General features: G+C 37.6%; 2 protein-coding genes across 3 annotated transcripts in view; one reads left to right on the forward strand and one right to left on the reverse strand.

Annotated features, from left to right (window-relative positions):
- Positions 1-13: 13 nt before the first annotated feature.
- Positions 14-1,454, reverse strand: LOC146452719 (uncharacterized). Its single transcript, XM_085097311.1, has 2 exons — positions 1,293-1,454; positions 14-574 (listed from the first exon to the last, which is right to left on the reverse strand). The coding sequence occupies exon 2, from the start codon at positions 527-529 to the stop codon at positions 14-16; it is 516 nt and encodes a 171-aa protein (XP_084953437.1). The 5' UTR covers positions 530-574; positions 1,293-1,454.
- A 4,464-nt stretch (positions 1,455-5,918) lies between these two features.
- The window catches only part of LOC146452720 (small G protein signaling modulator 1-like), a 29,140-nt gene continuing 9,185 nt past the window's right edge, over positions 5,919-25,873 (forward strand). The window contains exons 1-11 of one of the 2 annotated variants that reach the window (XM_085097313.1): positions 5,919-6,406; positions 9,045-9,088; positions 9,327-9,402; positions 14,124-14,303; positions 15,522-15,702; positions 16,118-16,185; positions 20,035-20,318; positions 21,182-21,362; positions 21,925-22,218; positions 23,888-24,023; positions 25,001-25,065. In XM_085097313.1, coding sequence (XP_084953439.1) covers positions 6,304-6,406; positions 9,045-9,088; positions 9,327-9,402; positions 14,124-14,303; positions 15,522-15,702; positions 16,118-16,185; positions 20,035-20,318; positions 21,182-21,362; positions 21,925-22,218; positions 23,888-24,023; positions 25,001-25,065 — 1,612 coding nt within the window. In that variant the 5' untranslated portion in view covers positions 5,919-6,303. Of the gene's footprint in view, positions 6,407-8,896; positions 8,945-9,044; positions 9,089-9,326; positions 9,403-14,123; positions 14,304-15,521; positions 15,703-16,117; positions 16,186-20,034; positions 20,319-21,181; positions 21,363-21,924; positions 22,219-23,887; positions 24,024-25,000; positions 25,066-25,873 lie in introns of those variants that run through there. The other variant, XM_085097314.1, reaches the window with a different exon arrangement.

Genomic DNA, 25,873 nt, shown 5'->3' on the forward strand with positions numbered 1-25,873 from the left:
TATTGAAGGCTTGTTATATGTCTGATTTTTCCAAAAATCGGTGCCTCAGCTTACAAATTGCGAACAAAATAAGCTGCATTATGAACTGCGTGCAAGCAAACAGAAAGGCAAAGAGAACGACAAACTTTGCAGGAGTGGTGCCATACTGTACTCCATCATAAATCTCTTTGTTTCCTTTGTGGTTAACCCCCTCAAGAAGCCAGAAGATTATGGTGAACGTCATGTAACATCCCGTGAAGATGAACGGGTAAATCACATGGGACACGAACACAGGGATCCCACTAATGACGGTTTCGAGGAGGAGAAAGATGGTCGTGAAAAGGTGCTTGGTCATGTCGTTCAACCCGCCATCTTCTGTGTTTTCTGTGAAGTGAAAGTATGTCCAGTAGAACAGAGTGATCGCAAAGGAGACATTAGCCGCTATGTAGTAAATGGCCCAGAATGCCTTGTGATGCCAAGCCAAGGCGTCAAGGTCGTGCAAGTCCTCGGTGTCTTGGTTACGGTGTTCATCGCCTTGTCGCTTGTACATTGATATTGGCAGCGAGCGCTGCTCTTGTGTTGGGTTTCTGTATTGCTGTGGAGTATAAACAAATGCCTGTTGGCTAGCCGCTTCACTAACATCCGGGTAAGTGGTGAGAGCACTCGCCTCCCACCAATGTGGCCTGGGTTCGATTTCCGAACTCGGCATCATATGTGGGTTAAGTTTGTCGTTGGTTCTCGTCCTTGCTCCGAGAAGTTTTTCACCGGGTTCGGCAGTTTCTCCCTCTATTTAAAAACCAACTCTTCCGAATTCCAATTCGTTCTGGATTATTGTCAGGCACTTTATCATAAGCCTCTGGCTTGGGAGATTGCGAAAGCACTCCCCAAGTTGTTGACATTAAATAAATTACTTTACTTGATTTTTTACGTTTTTAGCCCTTTGACAAAGGAATAGCGTGGGAAACGTCAGCTCTCGAATCTCGTTACTGTTTTTAATTCAGTTAATTAAACCAGATATTCGTTCCCACTCCCTCACCGGTACAGCACCACAGATTCTTTAGACGTTAACCCCCTTACTTCAGGTGGAATTTCACGGATGAAATTAAAACTAAGAACAGCATCTTTTCTCGTGCTCGGACTGCTCCTAGAGCGACATTTGGAAGATATCGAGTGATTTTGTATTTGCGAGAACAGACCATAATTAGTTTTTAACAATTTTCCCAGACATGCCAATTTTTGGCACAATTGTTTGGGAATATTTCCAAGACCCTCGAGAATGGAGCCTTGACCGTATCCGTTATTATAGCTCGTACCTGTACCCATTGAACGACTGACAGGGCAGCTCCAATGAGGAAGAAGATTGTAGACGCTGTGAAGGTCCAGTGCGTGAGAAAAATGAAAAACGATCCATTCGGAAACCAAACCAAGTTAAGTATCAACCACACGAAGCAGTAAACACCCACACCAAGTCGCCAGGCTGCAAGAATTGGGACTGGGATAACCTAACCGTAAACAAATGTTGGTTATTCAAAGGTATTTATTGGCGCCTTTGTGTCCTAACTTTGAACAAAGGTTTGGTTCACGTTCTCACCAACCATTTTGCGTTTCCACGGAGTCCCTGCAGCACACAACTTGCAAACACTACCGCGTTCTTTGAGGGAGCCTCTGGGTTGACTTGGCTATCAGAACATCCTGATGAGCCCTACCCAGGACGAAACAGCTGTGTATGGCTCAGCTGTAGAGGATTAGGCTTGGATAAATTGTGCTCATAAATTGGCGTATTCTACCTGCTGGCAATGCTCATAAAGATTGAGTATTATACTCAAAATTCTTCTCGGGCAGAGAAATTCAGCTCGAATTCTGATCGGGACAAGGCTGGTTAATGATACTTGCCAAATTATGGCATTCTAATCTTCAAAAACTTAAAAATTCCCTTGACTGGTTGACGAATTGAGGGTCGGGGCGGGGGGTGGTGGGGTTAATATCCCACCTTCCCCTACTATATGATCTAGTTTCCACCCCCCCCCCCCCCCTCTTGCTGATTCCCTGCTCTGTGCTTTTATCTTTTTTTATTAAAAAAAATATTGTTCAAAACAATTGCTTTCTTTTTTCTCCGAATCTCATACTTAAAAATACAGAAAATGGATAAATACCCAATGAATATATGAATTCAAGAAATATTTACTTACTGAGTCTATTTCTCGTCCGTTCAATCGTCAGTGAATAGTGGCCTTCGGATCTGACTACCAGTACGAGATTGAGTACGATTACGACCGTTTACAAATCTAATTTGCTTGGTTTATTTAACCACTTGCCACGCCAATCTTGTTTCTAGGGTCTCCTTATCTGCTGGTAAATAACGGAAAGGAGCGAGAGTTCTGGGGATGTGACAGATTTGAAATTTGAAAGTCGTACTCGTGCTCAATTTTGTTCTCGTACTCCGATCTGGAGGTTCCTATTTTCTTTATTCTTACCGCGAAGAATCCGCGCGCGACTTTTTAGCGCTCAAAACAAAACCAAAAGCAACAAAAGAACTGAATTCAGCTACAAAATATAGGCTTCAACATTTCATTCATATTCTCAAATCTTTAGTCACTGAAGAGCAACGTTATAGGACGCCAGGGTTTTTTTTACTCCACAGAGAAAGGATTAAGGGTAAATTGACTTCTCAATCAAGTTCCTACCTTTGAACCAGTGAAGGCCTCGCTGGAGTTGTGCTTGAGAGCAAACTTAAGATCGCAAACATTTGGATTATTCCCGCACATTTGTTGTCTTCTGTCAAGGAACAAAGCAGTGGACGCTTTATTTCAGGGAGGGCTAAAAGAAGATTTAAAGATGTCTGTATTTTCGCCAAGAGATCGTTGAGGTAAAGCTGTTCAAATGTCTTCCTGACTACGCTAAGATGGTCTAAGATGCTGTTCGGAATTCCAATCAGTGCCACGTTGTTGATAGAATGTTTTCACACTTTAGATGTTTTTAAAAAACACACTTATGTAGCTGACTAATAAATGGAGTTGTCAGAAAAGTAATTATAACTGACTGAGCTTTTGTGTAGGCCAGGAAGTTGTCACAGGCGACGAGATACTGCCGTAAAATATGCAAAAGACAACAATTGGATAGAAACATAGAATATATTTGTAATTGCTTGAAAGTTCGACCTTTCCTTTTGATTTTTAGTCGGCGAGGAATGAGAGCGAAGTTTTAATATCCTGCTGTACCGTAATTATTTCATGTTTCCCTGTCATTTTTACGAAAAATCTCTCCAGATTTGCGGGGGAATTTCCTGTAAAACAGGCCCTTGATCTTGGGGACCTGAGGATTGCAAGCCGCGGGCCCTTTGCGTAAATGTATTTATCGATTTTATATTTTTCATGGGAACGTATTTAATGTGCAGAATTGGCTTAAAGACTATGAATGGTACACAATACCGGTCGACAACTTGACAAGGACATGACCAGGGATATGAATGAAACGCTTCATTCCCTACGATGTCTTCGGGCGACTTGCTAGCCTTAATATCAAAATGGCTGAAAAAGAAAGAAAAATACAGCCGACAACGGTACCTCTGGACACTTTGCCGGAGCGTTGTACCATGACGATGCACCACGAGATTTCGGCCCGCGGTTCGCTTATGCCAGCTGGAGATGGTTCCGGGATGCTTTCCGATACCTTGTCCCCGACAAGACAGTGAGGGAGAGAAAAGTCGGCCCCTAGACCATATGAGACAGATCCCTTTCGTTGGCACCTCAGTTCCATCTTACTGACTTAAACTGAGATTCAGCCATGTATATATATGACAATGTAGTCGTTTTGTCTTCCATGTGGTACGTTTTGGGGTGTGAGCATGCGCACGGGCTAAAATGATATAGTGACAGAAGGATGACTCGTGGTCAAACGACCTGTAGTCTTGGAGGTACCGCTACCGATTGCTACCGATCGCTACCGATTGCTCCTTTGATGGATTGTTGACTTTGTTAAGGGAATCAGGTCGTCACTCGAAGAGCTCTGTGAAAGCCGTTGCTATTTTTCTTTTTTGCCGGGCTATTAAGTCAACACTTATTACTGTGCCATTTAATGAAAATGTGCCACGTTTGTTACTACAACAACTCAGATGCTACCTTTCCCCTCTTGATGTCCGGTGACATCAATCCTAAACCTACCGGTTTCTGCTTCGACTGCTGGTAAGATCAATTGCCTCGTGATGAACGCCAGAAGCTTAAAAAGTTATCACAAAGACAGCACAACAAACTGGCAATTCGCTTCCAGGACCTGGTGTACGCTAAAAACTCTGGCATTCTGGCTTTACAATATTTAGGAGAGATCGGTCTGATCGAGGTGGTGGTGGAGTTCTTATCGCTATCAAAACAGCCTCCTTCAAAGCTGTCAAAGAATTTAAACCTGAATAGGAAGCCGAGCTGCAACAGCTTAAGATCATTTTTGCCGAAATTACAACGCTTACTGGTCAAAGAATTTTATTCTGTTTTTTTCTATAAGCCACCCAATGAAGACCCAAGTTGGATGGATATATTCGATAATTTTCTGCATAAAGTTTGCTGCCCAGTTCGACAATTTGGTAATTTCGGGTGACTTTAATTTGCCAGACATCCTCTGGGACCATTGAAAGCGCATCGGGTGTTAACGAACTAGCCTTTATTGAAGCCCTTCACGACCACCTCTTGACACAACTCAAGAAAAAACCCACTCGTGGCAACTACATACTTGACCTTGTAATCACGAGCGTGCCGAACCTTGTCAATGTAACCTGACAAATTGTCTCCAAAAGATACGAGTTTTTTTACAGACCATAGCGTCATTATTTTCCAGTTTAACGCTTTTATAAAAACCCCGCCAAAAACCCTGAGATTTGTTTACGAAAGTTAAATAGTAAGCAAGATTGACGTAGGGACACTCAGCTTGTGTTTAGTGCAACTGATACGATTAATTTTCTCTAAAAGGGTCGTTGGGTACTCCTGTAGTCACCATGCTTTATATTTTATAGAATAGTGTCAAACTTACAAACGCTCTGCTATACAATATCGCTGGCTATTTTGGTAGCAGCAACGTGATATTTTCCGGGATGAAAATTACAACGACCTTTTTGCACTTTTATTTTGAAGCAATCTAAGTCACGTGACAACTGTTGACTGATGAAGGTTACCTTGCCTCCGCCTATTGCGTCTACTGCCATGTTTACAAGGCATATATTACCTGTGTGTTAGGGTTACGCGACACCTAAACACCTAAAGTAGGCGTAACTCGCCTAACCGGGACAAGGTTTCGCTGGTTCCCAAAATCAAAATGTGACTTTTTGACTAAAGCGGCTGAAAAGTAAATCTCGACGTTAAATAATTGAGATCGAAATTTTCTTTTGATAGCAGTGTATTTGGGTCAAATTCTGTTGCAAAAGGCCTTGGTATAAACAGTTATTTTCTAAGTTGACCGCCGCAAGCCTTTGAAATTGTTTTAAAAAAGCTACTCTACTGAAATGCGTTATTTATTTAGCGGGTGAACTAAAGAGTGGCTCTCGATTTGTCTCGGTTACTAGGGTTACCCTACCTTAAAAATTTGCCTTTAAAGTTGGGGCAACTTTACCTCGGCTGCTAGGCGGAAACTATAGTACTCTTATAGATGGAAAACAAACTTTCCAGTAACTTGAGTCCTTAGGATATCGGACAAAAGTCACAAAACTACCATAATATACTGCAAGCGCGTTTCAGGGACATAAGGGAGGGAATTGGGCATTCCAAGCTTGTTAGCAAGCGGGAAATATCCAGACGGTTGTCCGAGATATGAAAAGCAAAGCATGTATACAAAACAAAGCTTTACTGGTACCAGAAACCATGATTTTTCTCGCCCCAGTGTTTGCTGAAAACTCAATAAATTATTGAAAACACTATAGTAAAAACGCCGGAAACTGATAACTTTGAAGAAATCTCACCAAAGATTTTCCGCGCATAGCCGCGCATGGAAGGGTTACCAGAACCGAAATACAATTACAAAGGTGAACTGGTATACTGCTAAAAACGATGGACAAAAGGATGCAACTAGATAAGGAGAAGATTTGTTTGGTGGGAAGCTATCTTGACAAGCTGTATATTGTGAAATATCGCGTCACACAAACGCTGTCACCGAGTTTATAACAATGGTGTTTCATCGAGGAATTACTTCATTTGAAGCAGAAAAATTAAAGATCCCAGTGCGTTCATTCATCCAGGAAGCATTGGGTAACATTTTATTTGCCGGCGGAGTGGCCACACAAATTGTACTGATCGTTGTTGATAATTGGACAGGAGTTCATCGTCCCAGGTCTTTTGGCTTTGCACGATGAACGCTGTTTTATTCCAGTTTATCGAACAAAGGAAAATACCATGGAACGCCGCAAGAAGAAATAACACACAAATGGAAAAGGAGAAAACTGGAGATGCAGGTATTAAACACGCTTGTTTTGATAGAAAACAAGCGTTACTTTTCTCGACGTTTCTTTGACTACCCTCCGAGTGGATTGTTATGTCTTCCCGTCAGGGGTGGGGAGGTTCACAGTTAAGGTAAGAATACACTCCAGAAAACGTCTTCCACCCCCAGTCAGCCGAGCTCTTTGTCTGTTTACATCATGTTTACACACTTAATGTACCGTTCTGCCTTAAATCTGTTGCCTTTACTGTGGGAGGCAATAGTCACTGTCTTTTCATCTCACAGGGAGTGGGGAGGGGGAGATGACAGGCCCTGGGATTCAGCATGAGCGTACATATGGTGATTTGCTTCCAGCTTGTGTACGCGGAGAGGGGGGAAGAGGGGAGGGGGGCCAAATTTTGCTTCTTGTGTGATGTTTGACTTTGAGTGGGACTACATGAATGATCGTCTCGTACACGCTTTGCGCTAAGCCCGTCAAGATTTTCCTTCCGGTCCGTGTAAAAATACTCTCCTCGGCTGCTGATCAATTCAGTTTTGTTTTCAGTAAAACAATAGTCTTTCATTTTAACTTTTGAAAAGTGTTTAATTTTTAGAATTCATAACTGGGCTCCTGACCTTGGTACCGATCTTTTGTTGCCGGCAGCAAAGATTGCAACATTGCAGGCGTCGCGTCACTGTATCTAACGTCACTGCCGCTGATGTTAGTGGCAAGTAAAATCCGTAGTTAAGACGAAGCAGAGAGAAGCTATGGGCACTTTGCATAAAAGGATTGCTTTAACAGAATGGCACTTCTGATATTTGCAGTTTAAAATATCGCTTTCATCTACCCAGTATAGCTCGAAATTTTGGCTGATCGCCGACCATTTGAATTGACCATTTGACGAACAGACTGATGCTATTGGCTAACGAGTCCGCGTCCGGTTGTCTTTGGTTATGTCACGAGTTTTCACTCAGCACACATTAATAGAATCACTCAGGGATCACTCAAACTATCACAACAGTTGACAGCAAGGCATTGCTTTGTTTTATCCCGTTGCCAAACCACAAAAGTGTTTTTAAGCCATCCACTTATGCATTTGTATCTGGGGTTAGTCAATATTGGCCCTGTGGTGTCATCAGTTTCCGAATTAAACTGAGACGAAGGATCTCGAATTCAGGCAAGCAATTAAACCATTGCTTGAATGTTTGATATTGATTAGTTGAATAGTCAAAACTGTTTAGAATTTACAAAATCAGATCAAGAAAATATAAAGCTGTCGACCGTCTGGCGCAAATTAATCTACGCTCTATAATGTGCAAAAATCGGCAGCTGCCTGTCAAAATTGGCTGTAGTTATTTTAAAACTCGGTGAAGCCCTCAGGGGGCAATGATATATAAATTTGTTATTTCTGAATCAGCCATAGTCACATTCATTCGCTTGTATCTTGATATGCTAATTATATCCACTGGATTTCATGTTCGCTAAGCAAAAGGTACAACTTTTAAAGATCAATAAAATGGCTCATTAACTGAATATTCTAAGGAGTCATTTAAAATGTAACTCATCACCGATATATAAACAAATTTACCGGATTTTGCGAATCTTAAATTAGTCTCAACTAAAATATGTTAATGTTATGTGAAATCTTTTTCCTTGGAACTGTTTCACCGGTCATTTTATGGGTTTAAATTGAACAAAATGTCATCCTTTTAATTTTCAGAACACACAATTTTTCACTGCTGTTTAGGTGTTTAATAGTTTATTTAGTGAGGTTTTGTTTTTAACTACCGAAGCGAAAAGTTATGTTAAATCGTATTGAAATTAAAATTACTCAATTGAGAACAAAAGAAATATTTTGTACGTCGATAACCCATTGTCGGTCTTGCCTTTTATACATGTTAATTATATCCTTGCACAGTGAATAAGCCGGATAAAGCATTCCTTTGAGTTTACTTACTAACGATACCATTCGCAGTTTTACAAAGAAAGCTTCTCTTACGGTAACTCAGTAGAGTTTATGAGGAATAAGCTACTTCACGATAAACAATGACCCGACTGCTTTGTACACGTAAATTGAAATGTAAGGATGGTGTCTGTTCCGAAATTGTGACTTAATTAGTTATTCAAAACAACATGAATTTGCCGTGTATGTTACCGATTGATTCGCAAAAAAATAATAAATAAAAAAATAATAATAATGAATTGAAAAAAGCCATAACTTTCCTGAAGCGATATTTATAAGATTGTTTAAAATTATTATTTTGTAATTTTTGTGCTTGATGCAAGCGTAACTTTTGTTGTCGGTGTCGAAAGTCGGTGTCGGTTCCTGACAGATGTTCAAGGACGACAGTGTACGCGCAGGAAAAACAAACAACGCAAAAACCAAATAAATGTAATAAGATCGAGATAGTGAACATTACTCACTTTCTGCGCCAATAGGAATTCCACAAAAATCAAAAATTTTACGGCCCCTCTAATATATTCAGTTAGTCTCGAGCTCTGATTGGTTGAGCTTGATTGAATATTCATGTTTGACTGAGGTTGTCCGGAAGACCAAGATGGCTCCTACGAGAGGTAAAAATAGGCGAAGAACGAATGATTTTGTGCACGTTGAAGGCTTTGTATTTGACGAAGGATGCAAGCTAATATCTGCGCTACTTTTTTTGGCTTTCAGATGAGGAGGTGCGAAAGAAATTGCTGGAAAATCTCAAGAAAGAGGTGAATGAAATATATTTCTCGTCGCTTCGCGGGATTAACGCTGATCGAGAATTGATCGATAGTTGATTTTTTTTGTCTTGGTTTCTTGGGCTATTGCTAGCTGATGTGTAGTTTTTTGTATTCTTTCTGTAAACCAACCTGCTCGAAAAACGATGTAGTTGTGTTTCGTAGACGATTGTCATTTGAATTTTTGGGAGTGCGGTGCCTTTTAAATCATCATTTGCTGTTCGGTTTCCAGGTCAAGCAGCTCATGGAAGAAGCTGTCACGAAGAAGTTTATCCATGCAGACAGCTCGAGTATAACCTCCCTCTGCGGTAAGAATTATTTAACTTGTATCTTAGGTTGTTTTTTGTTTACATCGTGATTTTTCGAGAGCAATTCTGTTCGTATTGAGAGATTTTTTAGGCTGCGTCTTTGATTGGGCATATTTATCAAACATTGACGTCGCTCGGCGAAGCATTGCAAATTGCAGACATATATTCGTGAAAAAACAGGGCAGAAAAGCGGAAACGAATTTGGCCTCCCGTAGAATTTATCATCATTCATTTGGAGGTTGTTGTGTTAGCTCAATAGAGTTTTTCTCGCTCATATTTGTGAAGCATCTAGACATACGGAAGTGAGCGTTCTTCCATTATTTTGTATGATCGCGGCGACCTCTGAGGTCTTTTGCAGCTAAAATTGTGTGCATAAATCGCGTAATACAAACAAACTAGCCTTGTGTTTTGATGGGGATTTTCCTGAAAGCCAGCTTTACATTTAAATTAAGATATTTTTAATAACACAAAAATTACAAAAAGTACTAAGACTCGATTCGCTTGCCCAAGCCATTCTCACATCAAGCTTATATTATATCGCAAGATTTTTTCCGATTTAATATTTTATAGATTGCTAAATTGAATCCGTAGGATGATAGCTGCGTATTCATTCTTTCAAGCTAATTTATAATATTATGTTATTTCTTCTTCACGAAATTGCATAGGTAAAAGTTTTTAAGCGCCTATTTGGTGATAAAATTACTTGTGTCGTGCGGTCAAGTATGCATATCGTTTAATTCAATGCAAAGATGTCATCTACTAGCACGGAAGTCTACGGCAAGCTTTCAGGCATGTTATTAAAATCATTGCAGCTGTAGTTTGCGCTGTGTTGAACGGAGTTAGTTTGATGTGAAAGTAACTATTAGTGTTCCATTAGTATTTTTGTGAAAGCTCTCTGTGGCTGCTAATTAATACAATGTAAATGAATAATTTCTCTGATCCTTTTTTTTTATACAATCATGTATTTACACAAGTGATCCCCCTTTTCCAGGGTGTGTGCACGCAATTTTTTGCAGATCTTTTTTGTATTTTGTTGTTGATGTAATGACTATCAGCTGAGAGCTAATTTTTGAGGAGGGGTACTATGCATGCATACATTCAACATGTATAATTATTTATATTTGGGGTAAAAAGTGGTTCATGATTAAGGTCGGCAAATGATTTTCTTTCTTTAAAGGACATGTTTCCGACTAAGGCCCAGTTCAAATGCCGCACATCTGCTCTGTCAAATTTAATTCAGCTGAGTTTGTCAGAAGTTATGCAGAAGATCTACTACTGATTTAGATGTCAAATTTAGTTGTATTTTGCATACATTTGTCCTTTATATTGCGTACTGTTGCATGCATACTAATAAAAATTATAGTGGTTGCCAAAAATGCAACCTATCGCCTTCAAAGGAGTTGATAAAGTTGCATTTTGGTTGACATCAATCAAAGAAAAGCCATTGAAATTATTTTGAATTCTGACGAGATTCCAATGCAACCCAGCAAGAAACTGAGCCTTGCTAAGAGAAGGTAAAACTTGATATAAATTGATTTCTGAGCCAGATCAAGCAAAAAGAAAAGGTATTGTTGAATTAAAAATTTTAAATTTCATTGCATGTGATAATATGCTAACTCGCACGCATTGCTGATTTTGCAAATTATCACGTTAAGAGGTTTAAAATTGTTCCTCCAAACAATGCCCTTTCTTTTAGATTAACTGGCTTAGAATCAACATTGATAAAGTTTAGCATATGTCAGCAGATAAAACTGTCAATTTCTTGGCTCTGTTGCCTTGAAATATTGTCAGAATTCAAATAATTTCAATAGCTTTTCTTTGATTGACGTCCACCAAAATGCAACTTTATCTGACCCTTTTGCTCTTGGTAACTGTTGTAATGCATATAAAAAAGAGAAAATTATGTTTATGTTAGATTTGTTAAGGGAAGCAGAAATTTGATGTTTTTATCCATGCCGTATTTCAGTCGGGTTATGAAACACAACCAGCTGAACTTCTAGCATAAGCTTAACAGGTGATTGAGACAGACATCAAACTTTTTCTGTGTTGAACTTAATTCAATTCAATTTGACTTAGCAGAAGCATGACGTTTAAACACTAGCTGAGTCGATCATCATTTTGCTTGGACAAAATGTTATTATGCTTAAGGCATATTTTTATTCATTTACAAAATGGCAGTCAGGCACCAGTATTGATCAGGCACGTGTCCAGACATATGTCTGATGAAAAGTGGAATTTTGATTGGATATTGTATGGTGTCTGGTGGCAGACCAATATTTGAACATAGATTTCCATAGCTATCTGTCTAAAAGTTTGCTTTGTGGTTTAATGGTTTAATGGTTGAATAGAGGACCGGGAACTACCGTAATGAGTTTGAGTTTGCTTTAGTTGGGATTTGAGTCTCAAACTATTAGAAATATTTTTGTACCGGGAAAAAACCTCTCTGTTAGCTTTTGTGCAGGGGTGGGGTTGCTCCTTATCATCATTCTGTAACTTGACTTGGACTTTACTTTACCTCAAACTCATGGTTTTCTTAGATGGTTAAAGGGACTATGTCAGCAGGGGGATATGCGCAGTAGAGTCTGTGTGTTGATAGAACCACTTTGAAATCATTGGCCCAACTTTTTCAAATACTGTCAGAGAGTTCAGAAAGCTGAAGCTCTTTACATTTATTTTAGATTCTGCCTGAATTGCGTTTATCTTCGGAAAGGTAGTTAAATTTTTTATTTACAAACATTCCTCAGTAATTACAGAAGCTGTTTGTTGCAATATTTCTGAAATCGTTTGCTCTTGGAGGTCTATTAATGTGGATTTGCAATTTCCACTCGCTGCGGCCGAAAAGCAAGATACGACAACAACGGCACAAAACACAAAGTTTGGAATCAAGGACATCGAAGGATTTGCCTGCTGGATAGTTATTAGTGTCATTAGACCTCGCTTGACATCGATATTGCTTTGAATGCATTGACATATGATGAGTGTAAATCAGACATGAATACAAATACCACTTTAATTGTTTTGACAAGCCTACTCTTTCTTCGTGCCACAATTAAATAATTAAATCAGTTACCTGCAGTGTACTTTCGCAGTTTTGTGGTGACAACCGTGGGTTTTGGCTGAGTTTTTCGAGCACAAATAGTTTTGCAATTGCGAGGATAATTTGGCATATAAACAAAAGGAACTCAAAGTTATCAATGTATTGGCAAAGGAAAGCTGACCGATAATTTACATCAGACAGTACATATTAAATGCGAATCAAGCGGTTAAACTTAACTCATGTGATACACTTTCAATGACAGCACAGTCTGTTTCCATAAGCTTGGCAAAGCAGGCATGTTAAAATGTATCTTTGTGGGTGAGAAGGTGCGATCGACACGTCACGGAGACAGAATGGCGGACAAATAATAATACCTAGACAAGTTATATGCAAATTAGTCTCAACCTGACGCTACTGCGCATGTCCCCCAGCTGACATATTCCCTTTAAAATTTATACCTACTGTACATGTCAGACCAAATATATGCCCATTGAGTGGATTGGAAATTCTAAATTCTTACAGACTCTGTTTACTCAGGGAACACAGGTTTTAGAACACTTATAACACTTTCCTGTTATGAGGTTGTTTTTATTCTTTTGACAACAATGTACAGATAATCATTTGCACCCCCACCCCCCTCCCCCATTCTGCCTGCTTACTACCCTGATACTGCCTGGGACAATTACGGGGTGGTTTTTTGCAGCAGGGCATTATTCTATCAGCAGTGTTTTTACTTGCCCAGCATTAGTGAAGTGGCTGATGTTGGCAATTTTAAGTTCTCTTGGAAATCAAGTTGTGATCAATTAAATCTAGTCCAGATTTTGTTTCAATCACATTGTTCGCAAGAGAAACTAGTATCAGTTTGGCCTCAAGGTAAAACTTTTCCATTGGAATCGCAATGATATTGTGTGGTGGTGTTAACTTTTTGATGTCAGCTGAAATTTCATGGCAACTGGTTGCATAAGTTTTTTCAAGTGGTTTGGCTGGGATGAATATTCCAGGCTGGTTACCTCAAAGTGGGCTGGAATTTTCAGCCTGGTTTCAATCTTTGTCCACATAAATGCAGATTCATTTTTTTAGCAGAATTTCTTCATGAAGTCGTCTGAGATCACAGCCTTCTTAAACAGGCAGGGTCTGAGATGTTTCCTGTTTAACATTAATGGTGATTGTAGATAGATCTGAGATACAGCGATAGAGATTTTTATTTCTTATTTTGCAGTCTAAATAGATTAGGGCATATCATTGGAAATCTTTGTACACACATCTAGGAGACATGTATACACCTGCAAGATACCCATTTAATTTTGCAGACAAACCCACGGGATACCTACATGTACTTTAATGCCACACCCACAGGAACACCATTTTCAGAGTCTAGAAGGATGCCCACATCTAGTATACTAGTATTAATCAAAGATTAAGAAGTGCGTTTGATGATCTCAATCCCAGCCTTTCTCTCCTTTGGCAAGTTGGTGATGATGTCATCTGCCCCTGCAAATTCTGCGGGGGATGCCAGATACGCGTCCCAAGATCCATTCATTTGTTGATTGGCCCATACAATCTCAGCTCCAAACACAAAATTTTTAGGAGTTTGTTCTTTCTACATTGAACGCAATTAACGCATACGGGACACCTACTGGCTAAAACTCTTCACAGTGAGTTATTTGTGTTTTTTTTTTTTCAGGGGCCGTAGAGGCAGGCATTGCCCATGGTCTAAGGAAGAGAGCAGCCGGTCTTCTTCCAGCTCAGGACACGCAGTCAGTTCTTGTGAAACTCGCCAAGCTATCAGAGCCTGCTGCTGAACTGGTTAAAAAACTCTCAGGTGATGACGGCACCAACAAGAATGGCAAGAGTACATCGCCAGGTAAACTCAAGTCAAGTCTGACGTCGTTATGCAAGCAGGTTGGCCTTTCAGCACTAGGCTGGCATCACTAAGGTCCCTGCGTAATGTTTGACTATTACAAAATAAAAAAGCTTAATTATCACAAATAAGTGCAATAAAAAGCAAAAAGGAACTAAAAATATTTAAACAACACACATGATTAAAAACATTCTCATAAATACTGAAATATTATTTAAAAACTAAGAAATAAGTTACATACAAGTGTATGGAATATGTACATGATTTGAATTTGGTTTATACCAGGAATCTCTTTGCATAGGTCTGGTAAAAGCACCTTAAGGATGGTGCCTACTAATACCGAAGTATTTTTGGCCAGCTTATGACTATGCGGGAAAAGCAGATCTTAGCAAGGGTTATTGAAATCGGGTTCTTGAGTATCTCAAGATGTGCAGAACGTATGTGCAGTAACAAAAGTAGGAACCGTCCTTAAGGCTAACTTACCTGTGCCGTGGGCCAGTTTATATTTTCTTTTAATCATTGGTGTAGTGTGTGATAAAAATTGGCCCCATTAAAAAATTCTATACATAGTACTGCTACAGATTGTCATAAATCAGGCTGATTTTCATCAGGAATCCAGCTTCTCTGGGATTTTGATCTGAGATTCCTTTGTCACCATGTTTTGAGTTGGGAGGATTTGTTGAAAGATTAAGACATATTAATGCATTATTTATAATTTCCTATATTTTCATGACCTGTGTGCTCGATCAAGTAGTGATATACATGTATTGCAAGGAGAAATTAGATGGGTGGCACAAAAGGGGCCAGAAGACTTATTTGATCTCTTTTTAATGAAACATCTGTAAGATGTTGGCCAAATTTGCTTCCAAAGAAGCATTAATTATACTTGTAAATGACCAATTTTTTCAGTATAATTTTTCCTGTCGTGTGGTTTCTATTTTTGTTTTCTCTCTTTTGTAGTTTTAAGAGGGCCAATTACTGAGCTACCAGTAAATTTAATGCCCACCCTAATTAATCAAAGACTGTCTCTTTTGTCATGAAACCAATTTGGAACATGTCACTCATACTACATGCAGATTTTGTTATGTAAAAAACCATTTCATGCAAGCTGGATGTATTTTGTACTTTGCACTGTGTTTTCAAGTAAACTTCTAGACACTTTTGTTGTATAAAATGGTATGCTGTTCATAATCTTCTTTGATAATATATTTTGTTAAACAGGTCCTGCTGAGAGTCCCATATTGAAAATGAATTTTAACTTCTCTGCACTAAACAGCAGCGTAAATAAGAAACTCAATGGCTATAACATCAGTGGACACTGTGGAAAGTTTCTTTGGATAAGAATAGCTCTGCTAGAAAAACTACTACGTAAGATTGTGGAGGATCTTCAGACCAATGCAAGGTGAATATATTTAATATATAACTAGATTTTAGCCTGCTAGAATTCAGTATGAGAACCTTTGGTGTTTTGGGGTCTTCTTAGATGTACTGAGATCAAAGCATGGATTCTCATGATATAATGACATGTAGTCAATGGAAAGTAATTTGATCCTGATGTTCTGCTGGATTAGCTCCACGTGGCAATTTATATAGGGGGGCGCTACCCTCTATTGATTAAATCTCACCGTAAAATTTTTATACTCAGTGAAAGGCAAAAACAAATTATTTGAAATCGATTTGTAAAAAGATATTACTTTATGGCAGGATTGCATGAGGTCTTAGTAAAGAAATTTGTACCTCAAGACAGAAAGTTTTCAGATTATCAATTACCTTCCAGACAGAAATATTTACTTTCTTGCATTTATTTGTGTTTGCAGCCAATTCTATGAGCCTGAAGCACTTCTACGTGATCCAGCGGATGGGAGAATATTTATTGAACTTTTAGGTGAGTAGTTACTGAGAACTTAACTGCTCAATATTTAACTGTGGGTCATTTAACAGTTGTGAACCATTTTTTTCCATGATTGCTTAAAATTTTAAACAGGAGATCTGCATACATGTATAAGGATAACTTTTTCAATGATTATTTCTACTTTAGAATAAAATTCTAATATTGATTACAGCAGCTACAGGAAGTTTTACTCAACCTGGTTTCGTGTGTTTGTATTTGGTGATATTATTGCTTGTATGTAATGCTTTGCCTCTCTCTCTCTCTCTTTGTGTGATCTTTGCTGGTTTTGGATGCGATAGACTAATACAAACTTAGTTGTGGTATCAAGTGTTTCTTTCACTAATATTACTGGGTGTAGCGAAGTGTAAGGTACTGGCAAATTTTACAATACTGCCATCAGACCCTTCCAGTATACAGCTGCAGTTGAACAAGTGAGCTTCAAAGGGGAGCAAGCAAGTAAAATACTAGAAGAAGAACCTTTATTGATTTATAACGCTCAGGGTAGCCGTTCAAATGCAAAAAGCTGTCTGTTACTAATTATATATGCTTCAGCTTCACAGTCTGTAGGGGGTCTGCTGGCAGTTTAGGATTTTCACCTGCAAAGGAAACCATTTGACAATCTATAAGGAGACATTGTGTCTATAGCTTCATTATGAATAACTGCTTTTTTAAAAATTTTTTCGGGCTTATTCCTCTCTTTTTTTTTAACACAAGTGATAGCTATTTTGGTATATGCTGAAAATATAATAATAATATTAAAATATAGTAATTATTACTATATTATTGTTGCTAGACAGTGTGACTTTATTTACATCATCTTAGGAATGCATTGTTTAATGTTTGTAAATTTAGATCAAATTAAGGTTACCGTATACCTTTAGAGGTGTCTTGTGTCCAAGCAATGTAGGGCATCTGGTTTAAACTGTAGATATCTAAACTCCTATATCAAATTGCAGCTTATCGAGCTGGCTATCAAACTATACCGAGAATTTTGAAATAAAATGAATTGTTGAATTTTTCACGACCTCTAAATGCGAGTGTCCAAATCACCTTTTGAAAGCTACAAGTCAAAGTGAATTTGTTTTTAATTATTTTAATTTGCTCCTCAGTTTCTGGACCCAAAGTGCTAAACAAACATGTCGGCGTTTTTAAATATTTAATTGCAGTGAAAAGTTACAGAACATTTTCGAAATAGGATTGAAAAAATGTGGAGTGATCGTACAAAAATTGTCTCCAAGAAAAAATATTTCGAAAGAAAAAATTTGCAGACAAGTTTTTGCTGTTTATATGTTAAACTAGCTGCTGTCCAAATTTGAAGGCAAACAAAGAAATTGAGTTTTAGCTCTTTAAAGTATCCCCTTCGAGTGAAAAAACTGATTTGAGAAAAGAGCACTAAAAATTTGACAATTCATTTTATTTTAAAGTTCTTGGTATAGATTGCTAGCCAGCTTTGTAAGCTTTAATTTGATATGGGGTTTAGGTATCTACAGTTTAAAGCGTAGGCGCTACGTCGCTTGGACGTGAGACACCTCTAAAGGTATATTGTAACCTTAAACCAATGTTGACGTTGAAGAAAAAATGAATAAATAAATAAATAAATAAATAAATAAATAAATAAATAAATAAAATTATTTACAATATCTGGATGTTAATCCCTATTACTTTACTTTTTGGTACTAATAATGGGAGCATATTCAACTTTTTAACGGTTGAGTTCCTCTTGGTGGATACCAACACTTACAAACAGTCGTTCTCACCTTCTCCTAAGATTAACATTGGCTAGGTTTGTTTTGAGTGACACATTGTATCCAAGTTGTATTAACTTAAAAACAACCTTCTTCTCCATTAGCAGTCCTTTCAGATTCTAGGTCTAACATTATTGCTTTTATTATTGTCCAGAATGTTTTATAAAATGTTATTACACACCCCCATCATGCTGATCTTAACCTTCTCTTAGAAATTAGGTCTTTCTATTTGGTTTCATAGCTCCAATGTTGATATGTTTATCAATGATAAATTGCACATGACTGTAATTTTTCCTGAAGAAGAAAAAAAGCAAAAACAGAAAAGAAATTTGGTGTTTTTCACGTACAATTTGTTCACATTTATCAAACGAACATTTTGTTTTTTCAGGTTTGAAAATGCATTTCATTTAAGACATTGACAGTGAACAAATGCATGTCTAAGAGTTTTCTTGTTAGTTAATGGCTTCCAGTGTAGAATATTAACTAGACATGCAAATTTCAGGCCTGAAATTTTAACTAATTTTACTTGTCAGTAGAAGAGAATCAAACCAGAAGTATTAAGAAGTTTTGATTTGAGTCTATGTAAAATTATTGTTTTTTTAAGATATCAAGTGATATCAGGGATTAAAGTTGGATCTCATTAACAGCTACAATTTTGTATTTTTATGAAAATTTGTATGTGGATGATTTATTTGTCCTGCATATTCAAGATTTTAATTTGAATTTACTATCATTCATTATTCCTTAGACAGAACCATCAGCCAGATAAATTGATGCTTGTAACTTTTGTGATTTAAATTATTTTTTTTTCCAAGACAACTGATTTCATTTCTCTGAAATCCTGAGTTGTTGATTATTGAAAATGATTTTTTCTAAATACATCTGTTTTTTTCAAGAAGGGCATACTGGCTACAGAGAAATTGTTTTAATTACCAGTATCAATATTTTGTCTTTTTCTGAGAAATTTTATGTTGTAGTTATAGTTGAGTTTATGCCTATTTTCAAGAGTTGTACATTTCCTGACATCAAAAATTACCCGAGTTCAGTTGTATCTTCTGTATATTGCAATCAGCTCAAAAATAACAATTTTCAACAATTAATAATATTCATTATAATGACTATTCTTAACATTCAGTGTTGACAACTGTGGTGTTTCAGTAAGAAATTCACAGCACTAAATGTAGTTTCATGTACCACACAAGCAAACCAATGTAAAAACATTGAAAATAAGTGAAACTGGTTAACAACTGTATGTCATGGATTTTTTGGTAATTTGAGGTTTATTTTTGTGATGAAAGTAATTAGATATCCATTTATTATTGCTAAGCATTCAGAGTGTTAGTCAGTACAGGCAAAACATCAAACATAATATGCAGAAGCACTTGGTGTTCGTGCTGCTCCTGAAGCTTTCTGTAAGTGCGCATGATAGCATGCATTTTGATCCGCAGAAGCAGTCCTGTATATATCTGGACTGAGGTGTTTAGTTTGTCAAACAAAGCCTGTTGTGTTTTTCAAATTCAAGATTCCCTTTTTGAATGAATTTATAAAGCAACAAAGAGGCATTAACACAGATGTTGAACATTTCATGTCCTTTTCATTCCCAAAGCTAAACCTTCTCTCATCTGAGACTGTATTTAGTCAAGGCTGTGGCTGCAAGATTGTTGTTTGTCCACTGAAGTGAAAGCTACTGAGCAGAACTTCCATATGGTGCTGTTTATTATGCTGTGTGAGGTGGTTCTACCTTTTCAGTCCCTGGATGAAATACTAATTAATATTTTGGGATTGTTTAAGTGAAAGCCATTGAGGAGTAGGTTCTTTCGTAGGTATCATTAATTTTGTTACGCTGTACAACATAGTTCTTACTTTTTGCATTTCTGGATGAAATTTCAGTGTGTGACTGTTAAGATGAAAAAAACAACTCTAAACTCTCCTCTGATTAATAGTTGTTTACTGTGCAAGTCATTATTCAAATGAATGCTGCTGAGTAGTACTTTCCTTTGGTGCTGTTTTCATTATCCAGACCATTTTTTTGCAAAATGTTGTAAATTTAGGAATTTTTAGGAGTTAAAGCCTAACATTACTTGATACATTTACACAGATGGACCCTGTGCTCTGGATTTCTCAAAGATGAAGACTCCCGACAGCTATTGGACTGATCCTTCAGCAGATGAGCTGGTTCAAAGACACAGAATACACAGTGGTTTTCAGCAGACGCCTGTTATGACGACATCAACATCACGGCCGCAGCTTGGAGCCAAGATGCCATCTTACGATGAAAACTTAGCCGTGGCACCATTGTTGGCCAGAGAGCATATAGAGTCACTCCATCAAAACTCACATGCTGCTCTGTTGTACGGCAAAAATAATGTCTACCTTGAACCAGTGAGTTTTATTCTTTATACTGTTGGTACAGTAGGGTCTTACTAGGTTTTTGTACAGAGTTGCTGCTTTATTTTAATACATAGCTAGATCTATTTACTGTACAGTATTCAAAATTACGCCACATAGACCCTTGACCCTTGACGGCCGGCCATCACCACTAGTTTGAAGTATGGCAAACATGTTGCAAAATACAATGTTTTATGGAACTTGATGGCAAATGATTTCCTTGAAAATAATTACTTCTTATATGTTTTGAATTGTACGCTGAAGTCTGTGGTTGGCTGTTCAATAGGCCATTTTCATGATGGCATCATTTGACTACAACTACCAGAATTCGTTGTGTTTTCCTTTTCAAATTCAAATTTTGTAATCCCAGTGGAGAGCAAAGAATAATATCTCTAATTAGCATGAGAAAACAAAAAACTGAAGGATTCTGGTAGTTGTTGTCAAATGACGGCATAGTGAAAATGTCCTATTTTCTTTATCTGTGTGAGAGGTTATTATTATTATGCGCAGTAAAACTATATGTATGCACAGTATAAGAAGCACCACAGGGCGCGTAGCGTAACTTGTGAGCCAAGCGAAACTTAAAATAGCACATGAATAAATCAATAAAATATATATACATATATAAAAAAATATAAAATATATAAAAATATATAAAAGCCATAGTCTAAAAATATAAAAATATCTAAAAGTCATAGTTTATATAAAAATGTATAAAAGTCATAGCTGTCAATCTTGGTATAAAAAAAACATCATGTTACTTCTTTGAAAGGTCTTGCAATTATTATTATTACTATTATTATTATTATTATTATTATTATTGTTATTATTATTAATGCTCAAATCCTTGTCTGTAGCATGAGGAACACCCCATTGCAGGATACTTGTCACTGCATAAGAGCAATGAGAGTCTGCTGCTGAAGTGGACGCCAAATAAATTGATGAGTGGATCATGTGAGCGCGAAAAGAGCCAGTTTTGGGATTATGCCCTTACAGTCAACTTACATGATGTTGTGTACATCCACTGTCACCAGCATGGTAAGATCACTTAACAAAGAAACATCCTGAGGGTAACCCCCCTCCAGGAAAGTGTATTATTTTGTAAATGCATTAATTTTCAAGTTATGAAGAGACCCCAATATTGCACTCCACCTCCACCCTATTTCCACCCCTGCCCCACCTGCCTATCCTGTGTTTACCTCCCCAAGGTATGTCACTTTAGAATCCAGTAAGATTTTTTGTGCATTTGACTTTTGCATAAACATTTACATCTGCTGTGAATGAGAAATTAGTTTATAGACATGTTTTCGATGAGTTTAATTTGTAATTTGTCAGCTACAGTTGAGTATGAAAGCTTATGAAAAGGCTTTTCATGTTTGATGCTGTTTTCTTTCTGTGTGTTTATGCTTATTACAACCTAATGGTACTTCATAAACAAATTGTATGTAGTTGTAATTTGTCTGTTCTTGTCTGAGGACCTCCCTGAAAACCACTGAATGTGACTGGAGGTTCATCCCTAAAGATTTTTCTTATTTTTTTGGTTATTTATTTTATTTTATTGTTAATAGAATAAGAGATTAATGCTCTGGTTATTTTTCAGGTGCTTATGGTGTGGTTATTCTGATTGGACAAGACGGTGTGCAGCGTCCACCAATTCGTTTCCCGACCACTGGGTCCCTGTTGTCGTTTTTAAACTGCCTTGAGAATGGTCTCCACCCCCATGGGGAGCTTGATCCTCCCCTGTTTAACCCGCGTTCCAAAGGTATCGGCCTACCACGACTCAAGAGACCTACTTTAGGAGACAATATGCCGTTGAACACACTCTCAAAGGGGGAAAATACAAACCAAGATTATGTGTTTAGACTGGTATCTGGAACAAAGCCTGAGGACGTGGGTATGCATTTTATTAATCTTTTAAGTTCTGTTTTTAAAATATGCATCCCCTTCCCTATCCCATGGCAGGTCTCTGGAAATTCTCAGTGTTGGAGGGGGGGGGGGGGGGGCACTCAAAAGCCAAAAAATATTTATGGGGAAGTATGAAGCTGATCTGGAATTTCCAGAGGGGTGGAAAAAGCAAACCAAACATGGTGGCTATAGATATTTTTTCTGGAAGAACACAGCTGAAATGCTTCAGTGTACCCGGACTTTTTCAAGACTACATGTGCTTGAACTATAGTTGTTCTTAGTGCATGTCTTTAGCTTTTTTAACTCGTGAATGCGCGCATGCGCAATGAACGAGTTATAGCGATAGCTGACTCTCGACTTGGTCGATCAGTCGATCAGTCGATCAGTCGGTTTTGTCGTTAACTTTCGGGCGTGCGCAGTGTATGAGTTTTAAATTCAATTAGTGGAAAAAAACACGCGAACATTTGTTGTTCATGGCGCATCAGGAAATTCTTATTCAATATGTAGAGAATAATTTGACGATCATTTAGTGCAAGAATGGCGATTTTTCGTTCAATCTGAGCAAAGTTTCAAGTTTTTTCAGTTTTTCAGAAAGTCCGGGGTCGTAAACTCAATTAGTGAAAAAAAAAAAACGGGAAAATTTGTTTCACGACGCGTCAGAATTCTCTCATTCATTCTGTAGAGAATAATTTGACAATCATTTTAGTGTAAGAATGGGGATTTTTCGTTGAATCTGAGCAAAGTTATAGGATTTTTTCGTTTTTTTCTACGAAGTGCGGTTTCTTTCAAGAATTAAAAATAATTTAATTTAAAAATAATTTAATTAAAAAATAATTTAATTTGTCAGTTTTCACGCGAAAGCGGAACATGCCATGTCACGCATCATTGACGTCGTAAACAAAATTATGCAAATTTCTGGTGAAATGAACACTTTTAAGATCTTGTCAGCTTTCATAGAGGTTTCAAAGGGAAAAAATGTTTCATTTTCGAAATTTACAACTGGTAATTTATGGGAAAGCAAAAGGACGCGGTCGATAAATAATTCTTATTTAGCAAGAGCTTGTCATAGTTCATTATTTTTACTTGAGGATTGCGTGGACTGAACTCCAAAGGAAAATTTCACGCATTTATGTCGGGCATGAATCGTAATGCGATACTTTGTTGAACATATTTCCCTTTGTGAGATCGGCTTGCCCTACAGTAATTTTGTAATTTTAATTCCCAAAAAAACTTCACTTGCCCATCGGGCAAGTGATGGTTAGAATCCACTAGCCCGATCGCGAAATCCAGTAGCCGCGGACTATCACACGAATTTGCATGACGTAGCTGCACATGGCGTGCTCCTATAAACTTTGAATAAAAAAAACACGTGATATTTTTTAATCGGCGCATCAGAATAATCGGCTTATTCAATCTGTACAGAATAATTTGACAATCATTTTAATAGTACAAGAATGGTCATTTTTCGTTACATAATCGGGCAAAGATATAATTTCTTTTAGCTTTTGAGGAAGCTTCCGTAGCCGTCTAAATTGCAATTACTATGTGTCATCTGCATTCACGAGTTGGCTCACAGGAGCCTTTGATTCTTTTAGTAAGTATCGATTTTGTTTTATGTCACACTTGTGGTATTGAAAATTCTTTTTGCTTCATTTTAGTGAATCGAGAAATGGATCGATTTTCTCAAAAATCTTTCAAGAAGTATTCTGGATTGCCATGGAAACGACACGACCTGAGCTCGCGACTGCAATCCAGTTTCAAAAGGAATCAAAAGCAGTCTTCTCCACACACCATGTGAGTTTGACCCTTCCATTGCTGCAAGGACATACTGAGTACGTCCTGTATCAGATTACTTATATGCTATGAGGACGTACTCTAAGTTACAGTGCTTGTATAAGTACTACCTCACATATATGGTAAAAACAATCAAACCGCATATAAATAAACTTATGAGGGCCTGGTAAAGACTCGTACATTTGGTGACAGATACATGACCAAAAAACCTACAAGATTTGTTTTTCTTGTCAAGTGCAATTTATCTGCCATCTTGGATTTTTCATGTTTGTGTTTTTGGGTGAATTGTGTGATTACCTCATCCTTTTTTTACTTGAAACTTACAAGCAATGAGTGGATACACAGCTGACGATGTTCTAGAGAGAGTTTGGAACGATTCTGCCGATTAGGAAGACATTTTTGGCAATGAATTCGATGGCAAAAGTGATGAAGGTTATCGCAACGAGTCTGGTCCGCACAGGGTTAAAAAAAATGTCCCACAGTGAATGGGTTAATAGTTATTCACCTTTACTGTGCAGATCACTAAAGGCTGGCCTTGCAGTTATTTTATTGAATGTGATTGTTTTTTCTTAGCAACACCAACATTCCAGAAATAGACCTACAATATTATTAGTTGCAAAATTGATGAGAAACTTTCACCAAAAACTCGCACATCAGTATTAAAAATTGGCTCGACTCACAATGCAAGGCTATATTTCCTGAAAAATCCCCCTCCCTCATTCAATGTTGTTGCAGTGGCTAGGCAACATTGTATGGTGTGGAAGGGGGTGGAGTGACTAAGTGCAGGATGCAAAATATTGTATGTGTGCAAAAGAATGTCCCAAACATTTTTGCAACTCTTTTTTTTCATTGAGGCTTTTTAATGCATTGTTTGGAGCATATTTGATTATGGTTTTTTTTCTGGTTCTGATTTCTTAATGTTACTTCCTCTTCCATTCCATATCCCTTCATTCACCTGTCTCACTTGGCTTTCTCAGGGAATGTCTCACCACTGTCTGTGAAACCATGAGAAGACAAATCACTCTACGAGCCTTTAATGGATGTAAGTACACAATTTTGTCTTCATATACAGTTCTAGTAATTAGTAATTTGCATCTATCAAATTAACAAGGTTTGGTTGTAAATTTCATAATTTTTCATAACTTAGCCAAAATATTTAGTGGGGGAAAGTTGTTTCTATGTATAGAGATAATCTCTTGATTTCCACTTCTCAAACTCATTAATAATTCAAAAGCCAAAAACAAAGGAAATCATGCACCGTGACGTGTTTGGATATCTGATGAAAAACTCCTCGTTTTTACATCCTTAATTTCCCCTTCAAAATCAGTTTGTTTGAGAAGTTATATTCAAACACTTGTCACAGTGTTTCATCACAATATCAGAAACCTCGAAGTTTGTCAAAAATACTCCGCTACACGATGTATTTTCAACTCTGTTCTCTGTGTTTGATATGTGATGAAACACTGTCGCATGTTTGATATATTACTTCCATTGCTTCCTGAATAAACTGTTATGCCCGAGTCATGTCACGTCATGTCATGTCATCAAGCATAGCAGTCGATTTGAACAGTACCCTGTCTTAAGGATAAGCTGAAAATAATTACTGTTTATTGCCAAGACCTGCATCCTTCCATCACTTCATTTTTATTGGATATTTTCCAAATTTGGTCATTTGACTGCAATCTTGGCTTTTTCCTGTGATGCAAACCATTAGCAGAAATGATTCACATAGACATAGACATATAGACAAAGACAGAGACTGACATAAACAGACAGACAGACATAGACAGAGACTGACATAAACAGACAGACAGACATAGACATATACAGACATAGACAGACACCGACAT

Source organism: Pavona decussata, unplaced genomic scaffold (genome assembly GCF_977016875.1).
Source record: "Pavona decussata unplaced genomic scaffold, jaPavDecu1.1 SCAFFOLD_366, whole genome shotgun sequence".
Lineage (NCBI taxonomy): Eukaryota > Metazoa > Cnidaria > Anthozoa > Scleractinia > Agariciidae > Pavona > Pavona decussata.

Coding starts and splice junctions, on each gene's coding strand:
- LOC146452719 (XM_085097311.1), bottom strand. CDS start 529: ATGTACAAGCGACAAGGCGATGAACACCGTAACCAAGACACCGAGGAC.